The sequence below is a fragment of the Nerophis lumbriciformis genome, linkage group LG29, assembly GCF_033978685.3.
Source record: "Nerophis lumbriciformis linkage group LG29, RoL_Nlum_v2.1, whole genome shotgun sequence".
NCBI lineage: Eukaryota > Metazoa > Chordata > Actinopteri > Syngnathiformes > Syngnathidae > Nerophis > Nerophis lumbriciformis.
Window position 1 is genome coordinate 29,316,351 of NC_084576.2, and position 11,150 is coordinate 29,327,500.

Sequence of the window (11,150 nt, forward strand, 5' to 3'; positions counted from 1 at the left end):
CAAGTAAAATTCAGATTATTATTATAATATTGCCATCATTTTAAAGTTTTCTCATAAAATTGTGACTTTGGTCGAGTAAAATTACGACTCTTTTCATAAAATTGCCAACATTTTAAGCTTTTCTTGTAAAATTGCGACTGTTATTGAGTAAAATTCCAATTTTTATCATAATATTGCACAAATGTTCAGTTTTTCTTGCAAAATTCTGCCAATTTTTGGGTAAGGGTCCCCCTTACAACATTTTAGCGAAAATTTGTTAAAAAAAAAAAAATCTAATTCTGCCATTTTCGGGTTTTGTTGAGACTCCTGATGAGGTTTTGAGACGTCTCCTACATCTACAGGACCAGTATTGTGCTGTTGAAGCAAGACACTTTAAAATTTTGGGGTATGGGTCATTTTAGCGAAAATACATTTTCAAAAAATATTACTTTCCTGTCATTTACAGGTTTTGTTGGGTCTCCTGATGAGGTTTTGAGACGTCTTCTACAACTACAGGACCAGAATTATGCTGCTTAAGCAAGACACTTTTTTAATTTTTTGTGTAAGGGTCCCCCTTAGGACATTTTAGCAAAAAATGTTTTCAAAAAATACAAATTTTAGCAAAATTTTTTTTCAAAAAATATTAATTTTCTGTCATTTACAGGTTTTGTAGGGACTCCTGATGAGGTTTTGAGACGTCTCCTACATCTACAGGACCAGTATTGTGCTGTTGAAGGAAGACACTTTTTAAAAATTTTGTGTAAAGTTCCCCCTTACAACATTTTAGCGAAAAAAGTTTTCAAAAAATATGAATTTTCTGTCATTTCCAGGTTTTGTAGGGACTCCTGATGAGGTTTTGAGACGTCTCCTATAGGACCAGAATTGCCAATTGCCAATTTTTGTTGGTTGTTCTTGTAAAAAAGTGACATTTTTTGAGTAAAATGATGACTTTTGTCTTTTTGCCAAGTAAAATTCAGATTATTATTATAATATTGCCATCATTTTAAAGTTTTCTCATAAAATTGTGACTTTGGTCGAGTGAAATTACGACTCTTTTCATAAAATTGCCAACATTTTAAGCTTTTCTTGTAAAAGTGCGACTGTTATTGAGTAAAATTCCAACTTTTATCATAATATTGCACAAATGTTCAGTTTTTCTTGCAAAATTCTGCCAATTTTTGGGTAAGGGTCCCCCTTACAACATTTTAGCGAAAATTAGTTAAAAAAAAATAAAAATCTAATTCTGCCATTTTCGGGTTTTGTTGAGACTCCTGATGAGGTTTTGAGACGTCTCCTACATCTACAGGACCAGTATTGTGCCGTTGAAGCAAGACACTTTTTAAAATTTTGGGGTATGGGTCATTTTAGCGAAAATACATTTTCAAAAAATATTACTTTCCTGTCATTTACAGGTTTTGTTGGGTCTCCTGATGAGGTTTTGAGATGTCTTCTACAACTACAGGACCAGAATTATGCTGCTGAAGCAAGACACTTTTTAAAATTTTTGTGCAAGGGTCCCTTTTAAGACATTTTAGCAAAAAAAGTTTTCAAAAAATACTAATTTTAGCAAAAAAAGTTTTCAAAAAATATTAATTTTCTGTCATTTACAGTTTTGTCGGGTCTTCTGATGAGGTTTTGAGACGTCTCCTACATCTACAGGACCAGTATTGTGCTGTTGAAGGAAGACACTTTTTAAAATTTTTGTGTAAGGGTCCCCCTTACAACATTTTAGCGAAAAAAGTTTTCAAAAAATATAAATTTTTAAGTTTTAAGTTTTGTAGGGACTCCTGATGAGGTTTTGAGACTATAGGACCAGAATTGCCAATTGCCAATTGCCAATTTTTTTGGTTGTTCTTGTAAAAAAGTGACATTTTTGGAGTAAAATGATGACTTTTGTCATTTTGCCAAATAAAATTCAGATTATTATTATAATATTGCCATCATTTTAAAGTTTTCTCATAAAATTGTGACTTTGGTCGAGTAAAATTATGACTTTTCATAAAATTGCCAACATTTTAAGCTTTTCTTGTAAAATTGCGACTATTATTGAGTAAAATTCCAACTTTTATCATAATATTGCACAAATGTTCAGTTTTTCTTGCAAAATTCTGCCAATTTTTGGGTAAGGGTCCCCCTTACAACATTTTAGCGAAAATTAGTTAAAAAAAAAAAAATCTAATTCTGCCATTTTCGGGTTTTGTTGAGACTCCTGATGAGGTTTTGAGACGTCTCCTACAAAAACAGGACCAGACACTTTTTAAAACATTTTGTGTAAGGGTCCCCTTTACAACATTTTAGCGAAAAAAAATTCAAAAAAATATAAATTTTCTGTCATTTACAGGTTTTGTAGGGACTCCTGATGAGGTTTTGAGATGTCTCCTACATCTACAGGACCAGTATTGTGCTGTTGAAGAAAGACACTTTTTAAAATTTTTGTGTAAAGTTCCCCCTTACAACATTTTAGCGAAAAAAGTTTCCAAAAAATATTAATTTTCGCTCATTTACAGGTTTTGTAGGGACTCCTGATGAGGTTTTGAGACTGTTATTGAGTAAAATTTCAACTTTTATCATAATATTGCACAAATGTTCAGTTTTTCTTGCAAAATTCTGCCAATTTTTGGGTAAGGGTCCCCCTTACAACATTTTAGCGAAAATTAGTTAAAAAAAAAAAATCAAATTCTGCCATTTTCGGATTTTGTTGAGACTCCTGATGAGGTTTTGAGACGTCTCCTACAAAAACAGGACCAGACACTTTTTAAAACATTTTGTGTAAGGGTCCCCTTTACAACATTTTAGCGAAAAAATTTTCAAAAAAATATAAATTTTCTGTCATTTACAGGTTTTGTAGGGACTCCTGATGAGGTTTTGAGATGTCTCCTACATCTACAGGACCAGTATTGTGCTGTTGAAGAAAGACACTTTTTAAAATTTTTGTGTAAAGTTCCCCCTTACAACATTTTAGCGAAAAAAGTTTCCAAAAAATATTAATTTTCTGTCATTTACAGGTTTTGTAGGGACTCCTGATGAGGTTTTGAGACTGTTATTGAGTAAAATTTCTACTTTTATCATAATATTGCACAAATGTTCAGTTTTTCTTGCAAAATTCTGCCAATTTTTGGGTAAGGGTCCCCCTTACAACATTTTAGCGAAAATTTGTTAAAAAAAAAAATCTAATTCTGCCATTTTCGGATTTTGTTGAGACTCCTGATGAGGTTTTGAGACGTCTCCTACAAAAACAGGACCAGACACTTTTTAAAACATTTTGTGTAAGGGTCCCCTTTACAACATTTTAGCGAAAAAAATTTCAAAAAAATATAAATTTTCTGTCATTTACAGGTTTTGTAGGGACTCCTGATGAGGTTTTGAGACGTCTCTTACATCTACAGGACCAGTATTGTGCTGCTGAAGCAAGACACTTTTTTACATTTTTGTGTAAGGGTCACCCTTACAACATTTTAGCAAAAATAAGTATTTTTTTCCGAAAAATATGCATTTTCTGCCATTTTGGGTTATTGTGGGGTCCTGGAAATGAGGTCAAATGAATGATCAGCCAGCCTTTAGTCTGAAAATGCATGCATGAGTGGGAAAGTGGGAATGAACCATGCTGAGTCAGCACTAATGCTAAAATAAGATTATCGATATTTGTTCACCTTCTAAATCCACTGTAAATTCTGACTCTTCTCCAGGAGGAGCTCATTTGTACGCAACTTAAAAGCTAGCACCGTCTCCAGGAAGAAGTGGGATGTATTGCATTGTGGACTTGAAAGTAAAGGTGCATGTAAAGACAGGAAAGAACTGGAAGAGTGAGAGTCAAAGACGTACTAAAGAGGACAAACCTCCAGCATGGTTGTGATGTTCAGCTGCTTGCTGGTGGAAGAAGGCGACTCCTTCGTGTAAGTGCTTCTTGGAAAAAGGAACTAACTTTTTCTTCTTCTTCGGAGATGATTACCAGACTTTTTCGGACATTGTGGCAGCGCTCGGGCCGCAGGCGGGCGACTCCTTGGCTTGCTGGTCGGGCGGGGGCGACATCCGACTGACAGCCACCTGAGTGGGGTCGGCCTCCGCCTCCTCCTCCTCCTCTTCTTCGTCCTCGTCCTGGTTGAGCTGCTGCTGCTTCTTGCAGGGTTTGAAGAGGTGTGGGTGGATCAGTACCTCCCCGAAGCGACCCTTGTAGATGATTCCACAACACACTCGCTGTCTGCACCACACAAAGCACCGTGTCAACTAACGTCTGTTTTTAAATGACTGAAAAGTTCTTACAATTGATTAAAATAACTTTTCATTCAATTCATTTGGAGCACAACCAATCATCTACACTTGCTCCACCTCCCAAGTACCACCCTCATCATTAACAGTCAGCAGCCTAGTCAATTATAAGATAAAAAGTCATAATTATGAGATAAAGCGAGGTAATAAAGTGGAAATTATGAGATAAAAAGTCACAATTATCAGATACAAACTTAAAGTCATGAATATGAGATGAAAAGTTCTAATAATGAGATTAAAAAAAAAGTCAAAATTATGAGATAAAAAAGTCATAATTATGAGATAAACATTTTGAAATAATGAGATTAGGGCTGCAACTAACAACTAATTTGACAATCGATTAATCTGTCGATTATTACTTCGATTAATCGATTAAAGGGGAACATTATCACCAGACCTATGTAAGCGTCAATATATACCTTGATGTTGCAGAAAAAAGACCTCTTTTTTTTTTTACCGATTTCCGAACTCTAAATGGGTGAATTTTGGCGAATTAAACGCCTTTCTAATATTCGCTCTCAGACATCGGGAAGCCATCCGCCATTTTCTCAAACACCGAGTCAAATCAGCTCTGTTATTTTCCGTTTTTTCGACTGTTTTCCGTACCTTGGAGACATCATGCCTCGTCGGTGTGTTGTCGGAGGGTGTAACAACACGAACAGGGACGGATTCAAGTTGCACCAGTGGCCCAAAGATGCCAAAGTGGCAAGAAATTGGACGTTTGTTCCGCACACTTTACCGACGAAAGCTATGCTACGACAGAGATGGCAAGAATGTGTGGATATCCTGCGACACTCAAAGCAGATGCATTTCCAACCATAAAATCAAAGAAATCTGCCGCCAGACCCCCATTGAATCTGCCGGAGTGTGTGAGCAATTCAGGGACAAAGGACCTCGGTAGCACGGCAAGCAATGGCGGCAGTTTGTTCCCGCAGACGAGCGAGCTATCGACCCTAGCTTCCCTGGCCTGCTGACATCAACTCCAAAACTGGACAGATCAGCTTTCAGGAAAAGAGCGCGGATGAGGGTATGTCTACAGAATATATTAATTGATGAAAACTGGGCTGTCTGCACTCTCAAAGTGCATGTTGTTGCCAAATGTATTTCATATGCTGTAAACCTAGTTCATAGTTGTTAGTTTCCTTTAATGCCAAACAAACACATACCAATCGTTGGTTAGAAGGCGATCGCCGAATTCGTCCTCGCTTTCTCCCGTGTCGCTGGCTGTCGTGTCGTTTTCGTCGGTTTCGCTTGCATACGGTTCAAACCGATATGGCTCAATAGCTTCAGTTTCTTCTTCAATTTCGTTTTCGCTACCTGCCTCCACACTACAACCATCCGTTTCAATACATGCGTAATCTGTTGAATCGCTTAAGCCGCTGAAATCCGAGTCTGAATCCGAGCTAATGTCGCTATAGCTTGCTGTTCTATCCGCCATGTTTGTTTGTGTTGGCTTCACTATGTGACGTCACAGGAAAATGGACGGGTGTTTATAACGATGGTTAAAATCAGGCACTTTGAAGCTTTTTTTTAGGGATATTGCGCGATGGGTAAAATTTTGAAAAAAACTTCGAAAAATATAATAAGCCACTGGGAACTGATTTTTAATGGTTTTAACAATTCTGAAATTGTGATAATGTTCCCCTTTAATAATCGGATAAAAGAGACAAACTACATTTCTATCCTTTCCAGTATTTTATTGAAAAAAAAAAAAAAACAGCATACTGGCACCATACTTATTTTGATGATTGTTTCTCAGCTGTTTGTACATGTTGCAGTTTATAAATAAAGGTTTATAAAAAAATTTATAAATAAATAAAAAGTAGCCCCTGCACATGCGCATAGCATAGAACCAACGAATTGATGACTAAATTAATCGCCAACTATTTTTTATAATCAATTTTAATCGATTAGTTGTTGCAGCCCTAAATGAGATAAACCAAGATTAGGAGATAAAAAGTCCAAATTATGAGCTAAAAAGTCAAAATGAGGAGCTATTAATATAACATACATCCATAAACGTGAATGCATCTTATCTGTACTGTAAAGTTCGAATTTGAATGACAATTAAAAGGAAGTCTAAGTCTAAGTCCAAACATTTTTGAAATGATGAGATAAAAACATAGTCATAATCAGGAGATAAACATTTTCAAATTATGAGATGAATCAATATTATGAGATAAAAAGTCGAAATTATGAGCTAAAAAGTCACAATTATAAGACAACATTGAGAAAATGTGAAAATTATGAGCTAAAAAGTCCTAATTAGGAGATAAACATTTTGAAATAATTAGATAAATCAAGATTATGAGATAAAAAGTAAAAAATTATGAGCTAAAAAGTCAAAATGAGGAGATAAACATTTTGAAATGATGAGATAAAAACATAGTCATAATCAGGAGATAAACTTTTAAATTATGAGATGAATCAAAATTACGAGATAAAAAGTCGAAATGATGAGATAAAATGTCATAATTATAAGACAAACTTGAGAAAATGTCAAAATTAAGAGATATGTTGAAATTATGAAATAAAAATTCATAATTATGAGCTAAAAAGTCAGAATTATAAGATAAAATTGAGAAAATATGAGATAATGTTGAAATTATGAGCTAAAAAGTAATAATTAGGAGATAACGCGAGATAATAAATGTGAAATTATGAGATAAAAAGTCACAATTATGAGATAAAAACTTAGTCATTATGAGATAAAAATTTGTAATGAGATAAAAAAAAGTCAAAACTATGAGATAAGAAAGTCAAAAATATTAGATAAACATTTTGAAATGAGATAAGTCAAAATGATGAGATAAAAAGTTAAAATTATGAGATAAATCAAAAATATGAGATCAAAGTCAAAATTGTGAGATAAAAGTCAAAACTATGAGCTAAAAAGTTAAAATGAGGACATAAACATTTCGAAATGATGAGATAAAAACGTAGTCATAATCAGGAGATAAACATTTTCAAATTATAAGATAAATCAAAATTATTAGATAAAAAGTCACAACTATGAGATAAAATTGAGAACATTAGATAATAAGCTAAAAAGTCCATTTTGGGATGAAAGTCAAAATTAGAATAAAAAGTCATAATTAGGAGATACTCAAAATGATGAGATGCAAAGTCATAATTGCGATAAAAAGACAGAATTATAAAATACAATTGAGAAATTATGAGCTAATAAAGTTGACATTATAAGATAAAAAATCTTAATCATGAGATAAAAAAAAGTCAAAATTATGAAAGAAGAAAGTCGAAATAATGAGATTATAATTTAAAGTCATAATTATGAGTTAAAAGTAAAAATATGAGCTAAAAAGTCATAGGAGATAAAAATGTTAAAATTATGAGATCAATTAAAATTATGAGATAAACAGGTTAAGTTATGAGATATAGTCAAAATAATGAGATAGAAAGTCAGATTTATGAGCTAAAAAGTCATCATTTCCAGGGTACGTTTGTAATATAATTCTGTGTTTCACACTTAAAGTACACACTAATTGTAATGTACTGAATGATCCCATTATCACCATTTTTAATTAGGATGTTATATCTCATAATTACCACTTTCTTATCTCACAATGTTGTATCTGATATCCATGACTTCTTATTTCATAATTCCCATTTTGTATCTTATAATTTTGACTTTTTATCTCATAATTTCAATTTTGTATCTCATAATTATGACTTTTTATCTCATAATTACAATTTTTGTGTCTCATGATTTCAACTTCGTATCTCAATTATGTTTTATCTGATACTCATGACTTTTTATCTCACAATTTAGATTTTTTTATAAATCTTATAATTATGACTTTTCATCTCATAATCTCAATTTTGTTTGTCATAATTATGTTTTACCAGATATTCAAAACTTCTTATCTCATAATTTTGATTCTTTATTTTATGACTTTTTATCTCATAATTCTGATTTAGGTGTCTCATAACTTAAATTTTGTATCTCATGACTTTTATCTCACAATTTCGATTTTTTTAATCTTATAATTATGACTTTTCATCTCATAATCTCAATTTTGTTTGTCATAATTATGTTTTACCAGATATTCATGACTTCTCATCTCATAATTTTGATTCTTTATTTTATGACTTTTTATCTCATAATTTCGATTCTTTATTTTATAATTATGACTTTTTATCTCATAATTCTGATTTACGTGTCTCATAATTTCAATTTTGTATCTCATGACTTTTTATCTCACAATTTCGATTTTTTAATCTTATAATTATGACTTTTCATCTCATAATCTCAATTTTGTTTGTCATAATTACGTATTACCAGATATTCATGACTTCTTATCTCATAATTTCGATTCTTTATCTTATAATTATGACTTTTTATCTCATAATTTTGACTTCCTAACCTCATAAGTATGAGTCTTTATCTCATAATTACAACTTTTTATGCCATAATTTTGATTGTTTTATCTCATAATTATGACATTTAATCTCATAATTCCAATTTTCATGTCTCATATTTTCAACTCTGTATCTTAGTTATTACTTTTTATCTCATAATTTTGACTTTCTTACCTTATAATTTTGACCTCCTAACCGCGTAAGTATGAGTGTTTATCTCATAATTACAACTTTTTATGCCATAATTATTATTATTATTGACATTAAATCTCATAATTATGACATTTAATCTCATGATTCCAATTTTCGTGTCTCATAATTTCAGCTCTGTATCTCGTGACTTTTTATCTCACAATTTCGATTTTTTTAATCTTATAATTATGACTTTTCATCTCATAATCTCAATTTTGTTTGTCATAATTATGTTTTACCAGATATTCATGACTTCTTATCTCATAATTTCGATTCTTTATCTTATACTTATGACTTTTAATCTCATAATTTTGACTTCCTAACCTCATAAGTATGAGTCTTTATCTCATAATTACAACTTTTTATGCCATAATTATGACATTTAATCTCATAATTATGACATTTAATCTCATAATTCCAAATTTCATGTCTCATAATTTCAATTTTGTATCTCAATTATGTTTTATCTGATACTCGTGACTTTTTATCTCACAATTTCGATTTTTTTTAATCTTATAATTATGACTTTTCATCTCATAATCTCAATTTTGTTTGTCATAATTATGTTTTACCAGATATTCATGACTTCTTATCTCATAATTTCGATTCTTTATCTTATAATTATGACTTTTTATCTCATAATTTTGACTTCCGAACCTCATAAGTATGAGTCTTTATCTCATAATTACAACTTTTTATGCCATGATTTTGATTGTTTTATCTCATAATGACATTTAATCTCATAATTCCAATTTTCATGTCTCATATTTTCAACTCTGTATCTTATAGTTATTACTTTTTTGACTTTGTTACCTTATAATTTTGACCTCCTAACCGCATAAGTATGAGTGTTTATCTCATAATTACAACTTTTTATGCCATAATCATTATTATTATTATTGACATTAAATCTCATAATTGTGACATTTAATCTCATAATTCCAATTTTCGTGTCTCATAATTTCAACTCTGTATCTCGTGACTTTTTATCTCACAATTTCGATTTTTTTTAATCTTATAATTATGACTTTTCATCTCATAATCTCAATTTTGTTTGTCATAATTACATATTACCAGATATTCATGACTTCTTATCTCATAATTTTGATTCTTTATCTTATAATTATGACAATTTAACTTCCTAACCTCATAAGTATGAGTCTTTATCTCATAATTAAAAATGTTTATGCCATCATTTTGATTGTTTTATCTCATAATTATGACATTTAATCTCATAATTTCATGTCTCATAATTTCAATTTTGTATCTCAATTATGTTTTATCTGATACTCATGACTTTTTATCTCACAATTTTGATTTTTTTTTATCTAATAATTATGACTTTTCATCTCATAATCTCAATATTGTATCTCATATTAATTTTTTACCAGATATTCATGACTTCTTATCTCATAATTTTGATTCTTATTTTATAATTATGACTTTTTATCTCATAATTTTGACTTCCTAACCTCATAAGTATGAGTCTTTATCTCATAATTACAATTTTTTATTATGACATTTAATCTCATAATTATATTTAATCTCATAATTCCAAATTTCATGTCTCATAATTTCAATTTTGTATCTCAATTATGTTTTATCTGATACTTGTGACTTTTTATCTCACAATTTCGATTTTTTTTAATCTTATAATTATGATTTTTCATCTCATAATCTCAATTTTGTTTGTCATAATTATGTTTTACCAGATATTCATGACTTCTTATCTCATAATTTCGATTCTTTATCTTATAATTATGACTTTTAATCTCATAATTTTGACTTCCTAACCTCATAAGTATGAGTCTTTATCTCATAATTACAACTTTTTATGCCATAATTATGACATTGAATCTCATAATTATGACATTTAATCTCATAATTCCAATTTTCATGTCTCATAATTTCAATTTTGTATCTCAATTATGTTTTATCTGATACTCGTGACTTTTTATCTCACAATTTCGATTTTTTTTAATCTTATAATTATGACTTTTCATCTCATAATCTCAATTTTGTTTGTCATAATTACGTTTTACCAGATATTCATGACTTCTTATCTCATAATTTCGATTCTTTATCTTATAATTATGACTTTTTATCTCATTATTTTGACTTCCTAACCTCATAAGTATGAGTCTTTATCTCATAATTACAACTTTTTATGCCATAATTTTGATTGTTTTATCTCATAATTATGACATTTAATCTCATAATTCCAATTTTCATGTCTCATATTTTCAACTCTGTATCTTATAGTTATTACTTTTTATCTCATAATTTTGACTTTCTTACCTCATAATTTTGACCTCCTAACCGCATAAGTATGA

General features: G+C 30.7%; 1 protein-coding gene across 1 annotated transcript in view; it reads right to left on the reverse strand.

The window, feature by feature from the left end:
• Positions 1-2,275: 2,275 nt before the first annotated feature.
• sinhcaf (SIN3-HDAC complex associated factor) overlaps positions 2,276-11,150 on the reverse strand; it is a 39,775-nt gene continuing 30,900 nt past the window's right edge. Inside the window, 2 exon segments of the mRNA XM_061924290.2 lie at positions 2,276-4,088; positions 4,090-4,177. Coding sequence (XP_061780274.1) covers positions 3,897-4,088; positions 4,090-4,177 — 280 coding nt within the window. The 3' untranslated portion in view covers positions 2,276-3,896.